The sequence below is a fragment of the Octopus bimaculoides genome, chromosome 19 (assembly GCF_046866305.1).
Source record: "Octopus bimaculoides isolate indiv1 chromosome 19, ASM4686630v1, whole genome shotgun sequence".
NCBI classification, from domain to species: domain Eukaryota; kingdom Metazoa; phylum Mollusca; class Cephalopoda; order Octopoda; family Octopodidae; genus Octopus; species Octopus bimaculoides.
In genome coordinates, this window is record NC_142946.1 from 30093300 (window position 1) to 30113855 (window position 20556).

General features: G+C 37.6%; 2 protein-coding genes and 1 non-coding gene across 3 annotated transcripts; 1 reads left to right on the forward strand and 2 right to left on the reverse strand.

Moving 5' to 3' along the window:
• Positions 1 to 4330: 4330 nt before the first annotated feature.
• LOC149131823 (general transcription factor II-I repeat domain-containing protein 2A-like) lies at positions 4331 to 4684 on the reverse strand. Its single transcript, XM_089366412.1, has one exon. The coding sequence runs from the start codon at positions 4682 to 4684 to the stop codon at positions 4331 to 4333; it is 354 nt and encodes a 117-aa protein (XP_089222538.1).
• A 34-nt stretch (positions 4685 to 4718) lies between these two features.
• LOC106877871 (uncharacterized) lies at positions 4719 to 6683 on the reverse strand. The gene is made up of 2 exons (XM_014926907.1): positions 6674 to 6683; positions 4719 to 5149 (listed from the first exon to the last, which is right to left on the reverse strand). Exons 1-2 carry the CDS (start codon positions 6681 to 6683, stop codon positions 4719 to 4721), a joined length of 441 nt encoding a protein of 146 aa, XP_014782393.1.
• Positions 6684 to 19139: 12456 nt separating this feature from the next.
• LOC128250171 (U1 spliceosomal RNA) lies at positions 19140 to 19303 on the forward strand. Its single transcript, XR_008266278.1, has one exon. It is a non-coding gene; the product is annotated as a U1 spliceosomal RNA (small nuclear RNA).
• Positions 19304 to 20556: the final 1253 nt, after the last annotated feature.

The window sequence follows — 20556 nt, forward strand, 5'->3', positions numbered from 1 at the left end:
CATGCAACTATATGATTGAGAATAGATACATAAAACAAAACATACAAATCTGCACATATACCTACTTACCTACCTGCCTACATACATACATATATACAAGAATCACCTGTTGTTGATATTGAAATTCCAGTGAAGGAGCCTTGGATCTAGGTTAGAAACCGGCTCTTTCTCCATTGGCAAGAAATCTTGAAATAAAACTGAATAATGACATACATACGCATATATACGTACGAACATACATGCACACACACACACACACACACACACACACACACAAACATAATACATACATACACACATACATACATACACACATACATACATGCATACATACATATATACATACATAACCGCATAAATATCCAATCCTACTCGCAAATCATAAGTCAATTCAAGGCTATCACAGAAAACATTTGTCCAAAGTACCACGTGGTGAGATCGAACCAGAAACCACATGAACAAGCTCTAAAGTATTTAAACACAACAATGCCTACGCCCACATTGGGCGGCTACAATGTTATCTTACAACACACACACACACACACTGAAATTCGCAACATTACACGCCCAAAATATTTTGTGAAAATAAGCCCATCCTTTCTCTTTTACATACATACATACATACATACATACGTGCATATGTATACACACACACATACACTCACACACACACCCTCCCTCTCTCTCACACACACACACTCTCTCTCTCACACACACACACACAGACATGTTTCTGCTGAAAGAAACTTGTTTTAACTTGTCTAGATTCTCTCTCTTTCTTTCATTCTCTCACTCTGTGTGTATGTATGTGTGTCTGTATATGTGTGTATATGTGTGAGTGCGATTAGTTTTCTATACAGCTTCGGGCATTTGTTTAATGTGCATGTGTCTGATATGAGAATGTGTACAAGCACAAAGATATTTATATACAAATACGAACACAAATGGATCTATCGATAGCAAGTAATCTCTCTCTCCCACTCACTCCCCCTCTCTCTCTATACATACACACATGCACGCATGCACACATTCCCCACTCTTCATATATGGATATGTATATATACGTACATACATAATACATACATATATATATACACACACATATACATACATACATACATACATACATACATACATACATATATATATATATATATATATATATATATATATATATATATATATATATATATATATATATATATTTGAGCGTGTATGTGTGTGTCTATATATATACGTATATATTCATACTCATATATATATATAAATACGTACTCACACACACGCATATATACGTGTGTGTGTATGTGTGTATGTATGTGTTTATATAGATTTGTGTGTTTCTGTGTGTGTGTGTGTGTGTGTGTGTGTGTGCATGTATATACAATGGGGGGGGGAGATAAATATTCGTACATGTCAAAATTCTTTATTTAATTTCTAATGAACATAAATGGGATATACCAATACTATATTTACATACACATGCATAAACTAAGAATATGCAAAAGAAACTAATAAATTATAGTAACTAATGAATTTATATACAATTATAAATATTTAGGGGTGAAAAAAGTATTCGTACAGAATAAATTTATGAGTTTCTATGCTACAAAATACTGTTAAAATATTTTTTTTTACTAGAACTTTCTCGTTTGTTTCAATAATCTTATCAGTGGTCATTTTTAAGTGTCAAAACGCTAGCTTCTTCATTCAGCACTGAGACAACATAAAGCAGTGTCGTAATAATGGCGAAAAGTAAAGAACTCACAAATTCAGTGAAAAACTTAATTATTGAACAGTGGAAAGCAGGTAAAAATTACAGGAAAATATCAGAGACCCTTTGTATTCCATTTTCTACCATATCTTCATTTATTCAAAGATATAAAAAATCGGGAACTGTTGAAAACAGAATAAGATCCGGTGTACCACGCAAGATTTCCCCTAGATCTTTAAGAAAATGAAGTGAAGTATCGAAAAAAACGCAATGATCACCAGAAAGGAGTTGCAAGAAGATTTGTTAGCTTCAGGGACTAGTGTTACACTATGAACAATCAACAATGAACTTCATAGGAATGAACTGAAGTCATGCTCTCCTAGAAAAACTCCACTGTTGACTAAAAGGCATAGAGATGCCCGTATAAAATTTGTTTATGAATGAACATAAAGATAAATCTGATACATTCTGGGAAAATGTTCTTTGGACAGACGAGTCAAAAATTGAATTGTTTGGACGATATTCGCGTAGCTATGTTTGGAGGAAAGATGGTACCACCTATTCGCCGAAAAACACAATTCCTACCGTAAAGTTTGGAGGTGGCAACATCATGGTGTGGGGGTGTTTCTCTGCAAATGGCACTGGCAATTTACGTGTGATAGATGGTAGAATGAATGCAGAAATGTACCGAAATATTTTGAACAATAATTTATGGGACTCTGTAGAAAAGCTCCAGCTTTGTGAAGGGTGGGTTTTACAACAGGATAATGACCCTAAGCACACAGTGAAGTCTACCAAAAAATGGATTGTTGATCACAATATAAAATTATTAGAAGAGCCAAGCCAGTCACCTGACTTGAACCCCATTGAAAATTTGTGGTGTTATTTGAAAATTAAAACTCATTCAAGAGCCCCAATGTGCATTCCAGATTTGAAGAAAATTTGTCAAGAAGAATGGGAAAAAATTCCTAAAGAAACATGCGAGTCATTGATTAAGAACTACAAGAAGAGATTGGTTGAAGTGAAACTGAATAATGGTTATGTTACGAAGTATTAAATCAAAATTATCAGTTATTTATGTTCTGTACGAATACTTTTTTCACCCCTAAATATTTATATTTGTATATAAATTCATTAGTTACTATAATTTATTAGTTTCTTTTGCATATTCTTAGTTTATGTATGTGTATCCAAATATGGTATTGGTATATCCCATTTATGTTCATTAGAAATTAAATAAATAATGAATTTTGACATGTACGAATATTTATTCCCCCCTCCCCCACTGTACGTATGTGTTTACATGTTAAATAAAATGAGACAACAAAACCTTGTGTGGAATTTATAGGACATTTATGAAAAGAACAAAATATGAACTCCTATCAGAATCTACATACCATAGACAAAAAACATTTCTACCCATTCTACACAGCTCATTCCTTGGATAATGGAACTGCAACTGTAGCATCCTACATATATTTTTACTTTCATTTTTGTTATTATTCTCTTATTTCCCTTTATACTTCATATATCCAATCTTTTCCAAAATAATTCCTTTATATTGAACTATTTCCCTCTAGTATCGTCTCACGTATCGTCTCTGATGAAGGGATATCCCTACTACCCCAGAAACAGCTGTAAGACTACCTTTCTCTTTATAAATGCCCTATAAATTCCACACACCCTTGGTTTTGTTGTCCCATTTTATTTAACATATAAATGCTCGCACAAGACCAGTTTTAATTTTGAAAATTATATTATTACCTAAATAGTATCATGTGTAAATGATATATTTGAAATTTATCCTAGTGATAATTTTATCAAAGCTAATTAACCTTAACTTTAAAATTTGGCTTTGTTTAGTGAGAAGGATGAAACTACTTTTTTCTTCTTTTTCTTCTGTTTTTTTGAAAGTTTAGGAATATCACGTCTTTAAAGAAACCACTATTCTTAGTTCATCATTCAAGTTTTCGTTGGTAAGTCTAGTAAGAAGACGATTTTTTTGCATAATTCAATTTGGGAAAAGACTGCTCGCATTGATAAGTTGTCGAAAATTGAGATACAGATTTCAAGGCATTTTTATGTAAGGCAGGAAATTTCTCAGGAATAAAGACAGATTACTATTTTCCGATTTTATTAAGCTATCCGACTGCAAATCAATTAATTCTACTTGTAAGGAGTCCGGAGCCTCCTCAGGACACATATCAAAAAGTGCTTCAAAAACACGTAGTTCGATTTTATCTTGTATTTCTTCAAATACACTCGTCAGAATATTCGTCACACTCGTCAGAATATTCGTCACACTCGTCAGAATATTTGTCACACTCGTCAGAATATTCCTTTGTTGATTCGGGATTTTGTTCGCTCAGTTTCGGAAAATGTGTTCACTTTCTTTTCAATTGTGTGACAAATAAATGAAGCATTGATTCAAAGCCTTTGATATGAGAAAGCAAACTGGTTATTAGCTGATTGGAGCCTTGTAGTTTCAAGTTTAAATTATTTAAACGACTAGTTATATCTACTAAAAATACTAAATCACTTTGAAATTTTTTATCTGCCAGTTCTACCACAGGAACACCTTTAATATCCATAAAAATTTTCACTTCTTCCTTCAGTTCATAGAATCGTTTGAGCATTTGGGCTTAACCACTTAACTTCACAATGGTACAATAAATCCCCATATTCAGCTTCAAGATCTTTAAATTCCCTATTATTTAACCCTTTGCCTTTTATTAAATTAATGGCCTTAGTTACAACTTTCGTTACATTGACCATCTTGAGAGTTTTTGCACATAAATGTCCCATATGAACAAAGCAGTAACACACAATTAAAGTTTCGGGATCCAAAAGACGCTTCTTAAATTCATTCTTAATCAGAGCTACGAACCCTTTTTCACGACCTACCATAGATGGAATGCCATCTGTAGCAGGACCACTCAGTTTTGCATATGGTAACTCAAAATTTTTCATGGTTGAGTTGACCATTTGAAATAAATCTTCATCTCTAGTTATTCCATGCGTTGAATTCAAGGCAAGAAATTCTTTTCAAATGTTGAATTTTGCAGTTATTGCACGTATAAATATTGCGATTTTGAGCAGTGTTAAACAGACCAGTTGTCTCATCAATAGCTAATAAATACAATACGAATTCTGTTGAATCAGATTTTAGAGAATTTTGAATGTCATCAGCAATATCTTCAATACGATCAGAAAAAGTTCTTCTTGATAAGTTAATATTTCCAAACAAATTAAGTTTTTCTGAGCATATATTCTCAACAACAGTAAGGATAAGGATACATTCTTTCACGAATTCACCATCGCTATGTGGTTTGAGGTTTTTAGCAATATTTTCGTATACCGCATAACTAGCTCGAGTAACTGAATAACTTTCAAGAAAGTTTGTCTTTTGGTCAGATTTTCTTTCAGGGAGACTGTCTTGTCAAAACGTTCAGATTCTTTAAAATTTTCATAGGTCTTATGCTTACTCACAAAATGCCTCTCTATATTATATTTTTTATGAACGGCTACTTGTTCGTTGCAAATAAAACAAATGCACTTGTCTATTTCAATAAAAAAATAAAGCTCAGTTCATTTTTCATCAAACAAAACACGTTCACCAGCACATCTATTTATATTACCACTTTCAGAATTTTTGTTATTACCGCTGCCTAGGAAAAACAAAAGCCAATTGGCTCGTAGTCGTAATGTATGCATTTAGTGTTGTAAAAATAGTAAAAATAAAAATCTGCAAAAAATTACGATATTGTTTGGTTCGGCAAAGTTTAACTTGATTTTTGGCTCTCTCCCTTGTCCACGCAGGTGAGTGAATAGGGAAGGGCGATAACTGATAAGCCGATGGCAGATGAAAATAATTCCTGTTAACCTTCTTGACACCGACTGATAGCAAAAATGCGATACCACTTTCAAAAAACGTAATTTTCACTGCTTTTTCAGAAAAAATAAGTTGGTAGTATTTTTATATAATCCTGTTCACTAAGCACCAAATTAGTAATTTCTGTTTCGATGAATCTTTACAAATATGCTTTTGATTTTTGATAGCTTTTAAAATATTTTTGCTTATCGATTGATAGAAAGAGAGTGAATGTTGATTTCAGAGACCTTTTTTCGTAAAAACCGTGAAGAATGAAATAGGGAGGAAAATTTAAATACTTGGAGTTCTTAGATATGAATAATTTTTGCACTGTATCTTCTACAACCTTTCAGCTATCGTTTCATATAAAAATTATTTCGATACATGCAATATATTGCTAGTTTTCACAGCCAAAGTATAGTTGAGTCTCAAGAGGGTGGTACAAACCTAGCAATATGTGTTTTATAGTGAAAACAAATTTTCCATTCAAATGGTAGTTAGCGGAGTCTGACCATTTGAAGTCGTAGTGGAAACCCGACCTATGTTGCAAATAGGTATACGAGTATTGTATAAATTTTATAATTGAAAAGTTTGCTTTATTTTGTACATACGGGTGTAGCAGAGCTTCATATTACGTAGTAATATGTGAGTCGATCTGCACAGTAGCCTTGTTCTGAGACACTAGCCTCGTTCTGCGCTACACTGTAGAAACCAACAGTTCCTGCCAAGCTCCGGTCAAAGACACATGCCTTCTCTACAGCTCCACGCACAAACTCCCACGTGCGACTCACGTGTCTATTCACCTTGACACAAGATATATGGCTCGTAAACGAAGATATTTTATCACACGCACTTTCTCAAAATGACTGTTGTCATTACACACATGCATACATACTGTAATACAAATATTATATGTTTCTTCTTTCAGTGCAAAAGCAAAATTCAAAACTTTCTTTGTATGTTAACACATGTTTTTGTATCATACTACATGCTTCCACCACAAAAGGTGAACACAGAATAAACAATATATTTATACACAAAAATGTCTTATCATGATTCATACTAACTGAGCAGCTGTCAAAGTTTACCATATACCATACTACAAAGTTGTAGTAAGGTAGTAAGACGACCTAATATATATACATATCATTATATTTCGGGATGGTCACTGTTTTTGCCAAATTAACACAAGCACTATATATTCGTTCTTCATTCGTTTATTATTATTCTTATTTTATCTTATGCCCAATGTTTGGAAATCGTTCGTCACACATCTGTGACCTCTTCAGTCCGTGAATGGATTAGGCGGAGCAGGAGACACACGTGGTCGGAAAGGGTCGTTGAAAAGGTCACAGAAGTGTGACGAAAGATTTCCAGACGATGGGCATGAGATAAAATAAGAACAATAATAAACGAGTGAAGAACGAATATAGAGTGCGTGTGTTTATTTGGCAAAAAGAAAAAAGATGGCCATCCCGGAATATAACAATATCTGTTTCAACACACGATTTCACATCAGGAATCTTGCAAAACAAATTCATAAACGTATGTGTGCACACACACACACACACACACACACACACACACACACACACACACACACACACACACACACACACACAAACATACATATATAAATATATATATATATATATATATATATATATATATATATATATATATATATATATACTTATGTTTAAATAGGTTGCTTCGTAGATATGAATAAAATATTATGCAACCATATATCGTCCTTTAAACTAAGAACATCATTAGCCACGAAGGTTCGTGAACTCAGACACAAGAATATCGAATTCAATATAAAATAGGATATAATTAGGGTGGTAAAACCATACGCAAACAACAGATACGGGTGCAGACTATGCTGTATGGAAATGTATGAAATATTAAAGCATGAGAATAGTGAAAATTTAATTAATAGTAAATTGGATCTTCATCTTTCATGTGTTCATAAAGTAACCCACACTTTTAAATATTTTGATATTACCTAACTTCTCAATTTAGGTTTTAGCCAATGTACTACACCCATAGACTTCCTAATCTTTCAGATGTAGGCCTGTACAGTCTAAAGACTGCATGGTCATCCAGCGAGATTTTTTTCTATTTGCCTAGTTTCTACTCCTAACGAATCTATATACCTTGAATCTATTATAGGTGTTGTATGTGATACTGAAGGAACACATTATCTAATCATGTTAACCTCGATGGAGAAGTTATTTTATCCTATCGGATCTAATCATATATTATCTAACCATACATTTTAATTACCTATTTACCGTCAGTTACCTATTTACCGTCAGTTACCTATAAATCAAACTAGGAATGCAACTAATCGATAGCTACACATCCAATAACTTATAAACGATACTGATCTGGCATATCCTTCTCTCTTCTCTGTAATATGTGATATATATTAGATAATTTTTGCTTTACCCTCTGAACTCTATAATTTGAATAACAGGTAGTACGCTAATACCACGACCTATTTTCCTTACCCTTTTTATAATACCTCGTTTTAGGTATTGTTGTGGAAGGATACTGACCACCCCCACTTAACTGAAAGTTGACTAACGCATTTCAATAAAATAAAGAAACTGTGTGAACTGTCGGTAGCTTTTTTTGTCGGTTTTGAATCATTTTGATCTCGGTTAGACGTAAGTCGTATTGTTATATATTTGATGAAGGTCTCCCGTAAGGGTGAACCTACGCTGTAAATTGTTGAATTGCTAAATATTGTTACTGTTTTTGCCTACGGGCTAGTGTTTCTCGTGATTGTCTTCTTTCCCATTTTTGGGTGAAGTGGAAAAAAAGGAATAGATTGTTAACCGGTTCCAGCACATGCCGGTAGTTATGCGTCAGCAACTGGAAGGGGTGTAGCAGCAGATGCGCTAGAGGTGCGCGAAGAGAAAATCGAGCCAAAGAAATTAAAGGAATACAAGTTAATTCAGATGGAAGGAACCAGTCTAAGGCTGACACCGCCAGAGGAATTAGCAACCAGCATAGAAAAGAGAACAGTGGTTTACAGAACGTTGTCAACAACTAAGAAAATTGAAATTACCACAATAGAAGCAATTGAAGGATGTCTCAAAGAAATCAAGAACTTAACAACGTTCTACACGAGAGGAAGAAAATACGGCACAGTGGAGGTGAGGTTCGCTAACGAACAGGAAGCGATAAATCACTCCACTGTGGAGCTCAGGACGCAAGAATGGGTACTCTAGCCGACTTACAGTGGCAAGAGAGTTGCTAGAGTGAGGATAGGCAGAGTACCCCCGGATATCAAAGAGGCGTGGCTGGTAGCAGCCGTTATACATAAAATAGAAGAAGACGCCAAGATTTTAAAGGTGACGAGAACTAAAAAAGTGAACTGATGGAGGATATGGCCTTGAAATGGCCATTCAAGTCGGAGTGAAGGACTTATATGAAATAGCGGAAGAGGTAATTTTACCGGACGACATAAGATTGAGAGTGGTGGTGGAGGGAAGACCACCAACCTGTTATCAATGTGGGGAGAAAGGACATATGAGAGCAAGGTGCCCCCAGAAAGACAATAAAAGCGAGGAAAAACAAGAGCAGAGTGCCGAACAAGAGCAGAATGCCGAAGATGCGGCCCCAGTAATAAAAATAAATGCCCGGAGGAAGCGGATGAGGTATTTACGGTAGTAACGAGGAAAAAGAGAAAGGAATGTGTAAGCTCACCGCCTAAGAGTCCTTTAAAGAAAAGGAAGGACTACTCATATTGGGCATCTCCAAGATCGACTCCTCATATTGGGCATCTCCAAAAGTGAATGTTAAAAAGAAGAACAATAAAATTCGAGTATGTGCAGATTTCTTGACGGGACCAAACGAAGGTGCAGATTTTACACTGCAAGAGACTCCAACAGCACCATCAACAAAGGAAACCATCACAGAAAACCAAGTTCCATCGCAGGAACAAGCAATCCAAAAACAGGCAAAAACAAGTGACATATAGTGACATATGCAAAAAGCACTGAGATCGAGAGAAAAATCACCAAATTCAGATCAGTGATAAGAGTGAAACTACCAGTGGAGCATTACCCGGAGAGTACGAAGGCAATAGTGATAGATAAGGAAAGATATAACAAGCTGAAGGAATGGTTCGGAAACAGGATGGCCCCAATGGGTGCAAGAGTAGAATTCGACGACTTACCGCCAGTCATAGACTATCAAGACTTATTACCATATATAAAATGGTAAACCGTAAGTAAATGTTAAAATTCTAAACACTGTACACAAGATTCTAAAAGAAAAAAAGGAAAAAAGAGAAAAGAAAATTGATATAAAAACTGTACATTAAAACATTAAAATGGTACTGCTTGAGAGTGAGGCTCAATGCAGCCATTTCTTCCTCATTATAATTATTCATTCATCTCTCATGCATTCGTTTTATGTTTTTGTCCCCACTGTGGTGTTCTGTCTGTCCTTGTACTGTTTCCTCTGTGTCATGGCTTGTGTGCCAAATAAAAGAAATTAGTTGACAGCGTTGGTCGTCCGTATTGGTCACTGTGTTTAATATCATAACTACATTTGGGGTTGTACGGAGTGCATTCTGTGTGAACATATTAATTCTGTGAATGGTTATTCTAGATAACCATATCCAAATATTTATTCTTACACCCGATGTGTACATATACGTCATAACAATTTTGGCGACGAGATATTCGAACCCATGCTGGACAGATTGTTGTTTGAACGTGGAAGAATTACTAGCTTCAGTAATTGAATTACAGAAACAGAAACAGCAGCAACAACAACAGCAGATGTTGGAATTGCAGAAGCAATAGCAACTGTTAATACAACTGCTACTCAACAAAACAGAAAATACATCGAGTTCCTTCACCCCTGATACGGTAGCAAACCCCATCGGAGAGTTCGCATATAACCTAGATGAGGGTATTACATTTCCGCTTACTTTCGAAAGTATGAAGAGAATTTAAAGAAGAGTGCTCCTACAGGCAACACGAAAAAAAACCCCCTGACTTTTGTAGAGAAAGTTGACCCCCAGCTGAGCATGAAAAATTTTGTAATTATATATTATCAAAGAGACTGGGTGAAATCTGTTTTGAAGAAACTGGATATTCTAAGATCTTCAGCGAAAAAAGCTCTTTATTTAATATGCACTGGCAATGCATGAATATTACAAAAAAAAAAAAAAAAGAGGAAAAGATTTTATTACATATGCTGGAATCGTTAATAGGGAACGCGAGAAATTTAAAATTAATGAACATGTTTAAATGCCTAATTTTAGTGCAAGGTTTAGCGGCAAGTAAAGACACGGAAATTCGTAACTGAATTCTGACTAAATTAGGGCAGAATCATAAGCTAACATTACAAGAAATATATGAGGAATGCCAGAGAATAATAAACCTAAAGCACGATGCGGAACAAACTGGCACGATACGGAACATATACAATCGGTGCGACCGAAAGTAAGTAATGAAAAGCAGAAATCTAACCCATGTTTTGGATGAGGAGAATTATACTACAGATTCAACTGTCCTTATAAAAATCGAAAGCTTATGTATTAAAAAATGCAAGCAACCTTTTTGGAGCTGACTGGATGGAACTGCTCGACTTATGGGATTTACCCATGGATAATTTTTGTAAAAATGTAATGGGAGTCGTGCGCCAGTTCAAATACAGAATCAGACAATTTAAAAAAAGAAGTGTAAAGGTTGTTCCCTGATATTTTTTCGGATGAGTTGGGTCGGTGCAATAAATTTAAAGCAAAATTTCAGGTAAAAGAAAATTCATTACCAGTTTTCAAACCCAAACCGTTTGCAGCTCTGGAGCAAGTGAACAAGGAATTAGACAGTCTGGAAAAAATGGGAGTGATTGAAAAGATCGACTCCTCATATTGGGTATCTCCAACAGAGAATGTTAAAAAGAACAATAAAATTCGAGTATGCGCAGATTTCTCGACGGGACTAAACGAATGTTTAAGACAGTATAACTACCCATTACCTAACCCAGAGAAAATCTCGAAACTAAATGGCGATAAATTGTTCTCTGGAAAACTTCTAACGATTAATACCGATAAAAGTCTGTACAAATTTAACCGGCTTCCGTTTGGCATAAAAGTTATTCCGGCTATATTACAAGTGTTGAATGCGATGCTTGCATAGTGTGACTTCGCGATGGCCTACCTGGATGTTGCATTAATTAAAAGTGAATCCCGTGATCAGCATGTCGAGCGTGTAAAATGCGTTTTTGAAAAAAATAAGAGATTACAATTTCACACTGAATGAGGAGAAATGTGAATTTTTCTTACCTAAAATTGAGTATTTAGGACAAATCATTGATAAAAATGGTCGTCAACCAGATCTGTCGAGGGCAGATGTAATTAAAAATATGTCCCCTCCGACAAAATATTTACCTTACAAACTTTTTTGCAACTTGCAAACTATTATCAAAATTATATACCGAATATGCATAAGGTAAGAGCTCCACTAAATAATCTATTAAAAAAAATGTAAAGTGGAATTGGTTTGAAAATTGTCTGAAGGCATTTGATGAAATTAAAAAGATATTATGTAATATATCAGATATGTCGTTAGCACATTGCGATCCTGTAGTGGAGCTTGTAGTAGCTTCAGATGCTAGTGAGTACAGTATGGGAGCAGTAATCTCCCTCTATAAAAGTGAAATGGCCGAAAGTTGTATGTTTGCGTGTCTTATTTAGTTGTTATGCAGGGTTCAATGGCAGTAGGCGTGCTTGGATTGAGGCGAAGAAGTGACTGGACTAGGTTAGAAATCTCCATCTCAAAAGTTGTAGTTACTAGGGCAACAAAACCCATACTTTGACAAATGTTTGTCGTTTCTCTCTTTCGGATATCACCCCGTCTTCCTTGATCTCTCTCTTTCCTCCCTTCTCTCCACTTTCTCTCTATAACGACGTTTGACAGCTTCCATTCTCTTTCCCTCTCCACCTTCACCGTCTCTCCGTCACTCTTTCTCTCTCTCTCTCTCTCTCTCTCTCTCTCTCTCTTTCTCTCTCTCTCTCTCTCTCTCTCTCTCTCTCTCTCTCTCTCTTTACGCCTGTCAGTATCTATAGAGAGAGTGTTGACAGCCGCAAAAGTTTAAATATTCCCGCCACAGGTCTTTTAGAACGGTGAATTATTATCGCCCACGACCACCGCACAATCATGATAAATATTATTAATCAGATATTTATTGTGTTAATTTGTATATATATATGTATATATATATATATATATATATATATATATATATATATATATATATATATATATATATATATATATATATATATACATATATATATATAATGTATGTATGTATATATATACATATATATATATATATATATATATATATATATACTATATACAGCACTTACTCGGTATTACCTGTATCTTTGGGTTTGGTTAAATCCAATACTCTCCTTAACCTTATATATATAAAGTTATATATAATGCGTATATATATATAATGCGTATATATATAATGCATATATATATGTGCATATATATATTTAATGCGTATGTATATATATATATATATAATGTGTGCATATGTGGTCGGATTGAGCTGAAAATATGCACACCTATGTTAAACGTGCTGGCGAGTTTGCATGGTGACTTTGAGTTTGTTCAATTGAAAGGCGTGGCCTCTAGGGTAAAATTCCTCATCTTTTAGAATGTGGCCCGAGTAGACCCGAATGAAATCCGGTTATAATAACCAAACACGTAAAACAATGAAAAACTATGCCATTTTAATCCCGAGCAAGGTCGGACAGCTCTGGTATTCTAATATATATTTGTGAAAAGGACGGACGTTGCCTCACATTCAGTTGCGCAGGCAAAAGTGTTAGTAAATGTGATCGGATTGAGCTGAAAATTTACACACCTATTGAATTCCTCAACAGCCAACTACCTCCCGGACTTCCACCTCATGACCTTAGACTGAAGGTTAGTGTTCCTGCTATGCTGCTGAGAAACATGGAACCACCAGAACTATGCAACGGTACGCGTCTGATCATCAAAAAATTGAGACCCTGCTGGCGTGACAAAGTTATTAACCTCATGAGCCTTAATCCCTCTATCGTGCCATTTGAATTTACGCGACGGCAGTTTCCCGTAAAAGTATGCTTTGCAATGAGCATCAGTAAGGCACAGGGACAGTCGTTACAAGTAGATGGCCTAAATTTGACACAGGAGGTTTTTACCCACGGTCAACTATACGTCGGAAGCTCCCGTGTCGGTAGTCTACACAATCTCTTTATTTGTGGTAATCCAGGCAACACCAGGAACGTTGCCTACAAAGAAGCCCTGCAATAACACTTTTGAACCTACATTACTCTCCCGTCTCTAGAGTCATTGTAACTGTCTCAATTTTTTGCCCAACTGCATCCACCTTCTTCATGACGCTGGCCACCTCTACAGCCTGACCTCTGCCAGTCAAACTCCCAACCCATGGGCTCACGTCGTGACACTGATTCCGCAAAATTAGGTTGGGTGTGACTACATATTGTATCCAAAACATTGTAAGTGCAGTCGTATTATACTATTTCAGTTTTGTGCAGATAACTCGACCCAACTTATATATATATATTTGTGCAGGTTCCTCAGGCTCTTTGGAGGAATATTAAAAATCTGTGGGCCCCTGAAACCCAAACTGTTGCAGTAACTGGTCCTGAAGCGCGATGGCATTGCTGGGATCTTTGGCACTATGCAGTGTCGTCCCGTTCTGGTATTGGGGTAGCTTTCAATGCCAAAATTTGGCACAATTCCTTCCAGGATCTTCCAGATGTATATTACTGCATACTTCTTCCGCCTTCTCTCCAGGGAGTAGAGTCTTAACTGTTTCAGCCTTTCCCAGTAGCTGAGCAGTTGTAAAGAGACAATCTTCTATGTGAATCTTCTCTGGATTGCTTCAAGGTCCGCTGTTAATTTCACACTGGTGGGTGACCATAGCTGTGAACAGTAATCCAGGCGGCTGAGGACGAATGTCCTCCAGAGGACCATCATGGTTTCCTTATCTCTGGTTCTGAATGTTCTCAGGATCCATCTAGCCAGTCGTCTGCACTTTGTCGCCATCCTGGTAATGTGCACTTGGAAAGAGGTATCATCACTCATGTTGATATCCAGGCCTCTCACTGATTTAGGCTCTGGGATTGAAATTTCCTGCGGACTTGTGTACTCTGTAAGTTTCATATTCAGTTTTGGACGTTGGTAGCGCAGGGCTTGGAGTTTTTCAGCATTAAACTGCATGTTATTATCCTCAGCCCATCTGTAAATTGAGTCCAACTCCTGCTGCAGAAGTGCAGCATCACGAGTTTTGTATTTTCTGCGAGACTTTCGTATCACCTGCGTAGCTTGCAAGGGTGGCTATCTGGGCACTTGAGGGCATATCTGAGAGGGCCACTATAAAAAGCAGTGGTCCCAAGACAGTGCCCTGTGGAACACTGCTCACTATTTGTGTTTTCCTAGAGGTGGCTCCATTAGCCACTACCGCCTGACTTCTATCTTTCAGAAAGTCATGTAACCACTCTCCAAGTTTTCAAGCTATGTCAAGATCACGCAGTTTGTGGCATATCATGCCATGATCCACTTTGTCAAAACTTTTGCAAAATCAAGGTATATTACGTCCACATTTGAGTTGTTGAGTAACTGCCTCAACACCCAGTCATAATGTTATAAGAGCTGGGTCAGGCAGCTCCTACCTGGTCGAAAGCCATGTTGAGTATCACTCAGCAAGTTATTTTCTTCAAGGAATGCAATTAGTTTTCCTCTGACTATCCTTTCCATGACTTTGCTGATGTGTAAAGTCAGAGAGATAGGCCTATAGCTTTTGGCATCTGATCTGCTTCCCCATTATTATTCCCTCCTTTAGCTTGCTTGGTAGTCTGCCATTTGCAAGAAAGCTCTGGAAGAGGATCTGGAGGTGTTTTGACAGGACCAGCAGTTGAGTTTGTGTCCACTTAATCTATAGCTAGTAGTACATCTTCGCTAATGTCGATGTATTCCATCGTAACTGCCTTTCTGGTTATAGGGGAGGTAGCAAAGAAGCCCACTGGTTCATTCACTTGTCTGTGTTCCAACGGGGTGGTGAAGACACTTTTGAACTGGTCATTCAGTACCTTACTGATCCTAGTTGGACTGTCTATGAGGGAGCCATCATTTTCGAAGAGGGGTCCAATCTTGCAGCGTACTGAGGCTGTTTCTTTCGCGTAATGAAAGAAGGCCTTTGGGTTTGACTTAATGTTTTTTATAACCCAGGCTTCTTTGTCTGCTCTCTCCCTCACGTAGGATTGTTTTTCAATCTCCATCAGTGTCGTTTTTAGGCGAGACCTTTCGCTACTTTTGGGATGCTGGTTGAGTCGATTTGCAACTTTCGTCCGTCGTCTCATGAGGATCTTTATCTCCCTTGGAATCTTGTTCCTATTTGTTTTGGCCTTGTGCTCGGGGACATATTTCTGGCATATAGCTTGCACAATAGACATGAAACATTTTAGTTTCATGTCAATGTCTGGTGTGGAGAGACATTTTGGCCAATCCTCTCTGAGGATCTCTTTTTGGATCGATTTCTAGTCTGCTTTGTGGAAGTTCAGATTGGAGAGATTTCGGGTGCTTCCTTTAGGCTGTATGTCTCTGGTTACTTTCGGCCCAAACACAGACAGCTCTATTATGTTGTGATCCGAGACTAATGTCGGCGTCACTTTCATATTATGAATGATGTCCATATTGTTCGTGAAGCAAAGATCCAGAATGTTATTCGCTCTAGTCAGTCTGAGACCAGCTTGCTCCATGAATAGGGCATTGGTAGGGTTGAGCAGGGACTCCACCTGTGCTTGCTTGCGATGAGTAATTCCTGAGAGTATGAGACCTTCGGGCCATTTGACGTTGGGGAAGTTGAAATCACCCATAAGAAATATGGTCACGTGGTGTTCCAGTTTCATGAGGATTTCTTTAATTCTTGTGAGGCAATCTTCAAATTTGCCTATGTGGTTTGGAGCATCCGGTGGGCAATATGTATTGCATATGACTATATTATGTTGTCACATACCGAATTTGAGTATGACAGTAAGACCTGGGGTGAGAGGCCATCACGGATGTATACAGCAACTCCACCATGGCTCCTTTCCCTTCTGTCTGTTCGCAGCATGACATGTTTTGGTACGTGTACTTCTGCATCTTCTATATCAGGGCTGAGGTGAGTTTCCACGAGTGCTATGCTTAGGGCTTGTTTGCATGCAGCAAGGTCTCTCAGGAAAGAAATTTTGCTTTTATTATAATGCAACAGGCCCCCTATATTTAGTAAAAATATTGGCGTGATGACTGTGCAGGCGTTAGGGGAGGCCATCCCATGTCTGTTGACTGTGGTGGTCTTGCGCAGTAGTGGGCAAGGTTCTTTGTTTGTGCTTGGTGTAGCCAGGTCAGCTGCTGCACAATCTTTTGCGCCATGCCAACATTTGCCTTGCAGATAAAATTTGCAGGTACTTGAGTACCTTCCAAATTTCTTTCTTTCCTGTAGGGTTTTGGATGGCATTAGATCCTCCTTGGGGTTTTCTGTTTTTTGTTTGGTGGATTGGGGTTTCGGTTTTGGTTGTTTCATTTTTGCATTTTCCTTTTCCTTCCTTTCCTTCTTTATGCTTGTGTTCCGTCCTTCCTTTTCTTGTGGTGGGAACTTTTTTCCTCCTCTGGTTGTCCAATAGGGTGAGGGCTTCTTTCCTTTGTAGGACGACTGGCACAGAGGGGCTTCTAGTCGCTGCTTCCTAGGCTCCACTATCCTTTTCTGCCTGGTCGTTCGCAGGGGTGGGTGATCCATTCTCTCGAGGAGCCACTGGATCAAAGAGACTTCCGGGTGTTGTTTCCTATTCATATTCTCCATCCTTATCAGCCTTTCCACAATAGTTTTCGATTATGACATCCAGGGTGTCAATGTGTGGTCTGATGAGCATATAGGATCGGAGGAATTCATTCTTATTCCGCTCTATCTGATCTGTCGTTCTGTGAAAGCCATTGTTTTTCAGTGCAGCAGTGATGATGTTGTTTGGCTAATCGCCACTAGCAATTATCCATGCTCGCAACAGAAGATTTAATTCTTTCTTCTCCCACTTTGGTGCCATCTTCGTTTTTTTAAGCCCAGAAGGGGAGTAGAGGATAGAGAAGAAGTGAAAGATAACGGGAGGTAGAAAAGAAGAAACACAGAGGGGGGAATAGGGAAAGAGAGAGGGAGATATGAAGGAAAGAGAGAGAGGGTGATATGAGGAAGAGAGGGGGTAATATGAGGAAGAGAGGGAGTGTGGGGTGTTAGAGAGACAGAAGGAAATAGAGGAGGGGAAGAGAAAGAGAGACAGAGTGAAGGAGAGGAGGGGAAGATAAAGAGAGACAGAGGGAGGGAGAGGATGGGAAGAGAAAAAGAGACAGACTGAGGGAGAGACAGGAAAGGATGAAGGATGTGAGAGAAAGGGAGAAACGGAGTGAGAAGAGGAGGAAAATGAGAAGGATATGAGGGAGAGGGTGAGGTGACAGGAGGAGAGGAAGATGTGAGATACAGAGGAAAGGAAAGAGAACTGAGAAAAGAGGAAGAGAGATGAGAAAAAGAGTGGAAGACAGAGAGGGAGAGAGGTAGGTGTAAAGAGATAAAGGGAGGGAGAGAGGAAGCGGTAGTTATGAAAGAAAGAGTGGGACCAGGTAACGAAGATGTGTAAGAAAACGAAAAACGAAAATTTGTAATTCTAAATGGGATTTGTAATTCAAATAATTGCAAAGAGATAAAATTAAAAAAAAGAGACGATAGTGAAAAGAAAGGGGTTTCGTAATGGTTTCTATTTTTCAAAGAGAATAAAAAAAGTGGTTTCTATTTTTCAAAGAGAATCAAAGCTAAGTGGTCGCAGTAATAAAAGTTGAATGAAAATTATAGTGAGAATTCTCAGAAAGTAAACAAAGATTAAGTCGTAGCTCAAATGTTATCCAAGTTAAAAGAAAATAAACAAATGAAAAGGATACTTATTCGTAAGAGGTAAAATTCCAAATGCTTGTTCTTGTACGAAGAAGTTTTCTTTCAAAAATAGTTATTTTTTTGCTTCTTACATTCGACTGCAAATAAAACTACGCGGTTATCGACGATACCTCTAGCTTGTGTCACTGACTTTAATGTACTATATTAAACTTTTAGTGTAATATATTACTTTTTTTCTTTTAATCAATATATGATAGTAGACCTTTATGAAGTAACAAGTACTACGTTTTGTCAGTTTTAGCACATTTATTTTTCGTCGATTTAGGCAATCCTTTGTAACCATGTGGTTTTTCGACGATAACTAGCGTGTGTCGCTGACTTTAATGTAATATATTCAACTTTTAGAGAAATATATCACGTTGTTTTAATTAGTATATTACAGTAGAATGTTATTATATAACGAGGTCTACGTTTTTGTCAGTTTTAGCCGATTTTACCGTCGATTTATGCAATCCCATTTGGGTTGTTTCAGGAGAATGAAAAAGCACGTCTTTCTTCAACGAAACCGGAAATACATATATACGTATAATTACCTGACACAAAGGTTAACTATGATCATCTGGGTGGTTCTCCCAAAGTGAGGCCCTTCCATTGCACTCCGGTTGGGTTGATCTTTGCGATCGCCCCAAATGTGGGCGACTCGGGAGTATCATTTCTAAGTAAGTCAAACATCTTTAAAAGATCTCTGCATTTTCAAATCCTGTTTCCTATATATATATATATATATATATATATATATATATATATATATATCTTGACATCACTTCGCTGACGAAGATTAGGAAGGCTGTTATCCACGTTATCTGTTCGCTCGTTCGTGGCTGATAAGGCCAATGTGGGATCGACATATCCGATTGCTGTGATGACAACGGTATGGTTGTTCGGGGTCTGATGATGCAGCTGCATTATCTTTTCGCTTCTGACGTTAGTCTTCAAGAGAGACACTGCGAGAGATCTCAAAGGAGAAAACAACATTGCCGATAGTATGACGCCAAGCGACACGGTCAACTGTTCGAGTGGACCACTCACGATAATCAATGTCACAAACGCTAAGGGACTGCTTCAGGCAGTCCTTCTAACGCTTCCTTGGTGCTCTCCTCTTGCGGTGGTCAGTGGTGCGCTCACTGAACATGATGATCTTGGGTAGGCGGTGGCCTTTCATCCTATCAACGTGCCCTGCCCAGCGCAGTCTTGTCTCGGGTAAAATGGCTTCCAGGCTCGTGATCTTTGCTCGCTCGAGGACTTCGATGTTGGTGATGTAGTTGCTCCAGTAAATGCTGAGGATAGTACGGAGGTAGCGTTGGTGAAGACGTTCAAAGAACTTGAGGTTTATATTCGTATATATATATACACATACACATACACATGTATATAGACATGGATACACATGTATATAGACATGGAGTATATTCTCAAGATATGAAAGTTGATACATCTGATATATTAATTCAAGACTTAAACTTTGAGTGATGGAGAATGGGTATAATATTGAACAACCGAGTCGCAGGACAATTGACAGTTAATTTTGGGCATCTGTAAACACACACACACACACACACAGACACACACACACACACACACACACACACACACACACACACACACACACACACACACACACACACACACACACACACCGCACATATCCATGCGTGCACAGGTAGATTTGATTAAAGGGCTGAAGGTGTCAGCAAATCGAATAAAGTGCTCAACAAGTTTGCGGACTGGAAAATGTGTTATGATATATGTTGAAAGCTGTAACTTACAATATTCTAGCATGCCTGTATTTAGAAAAATGCGGAATCCATTATTACCGCTGTACTGTTGTATTCAGAATTGCACAGCCGAGTCCTAACAACAAGACCGAATCCAGAAAGACACAGCCGAGTCCAAAATGGCACAGTGAGACCAAGTATAGGATTACTACATCCAGAAGAACACT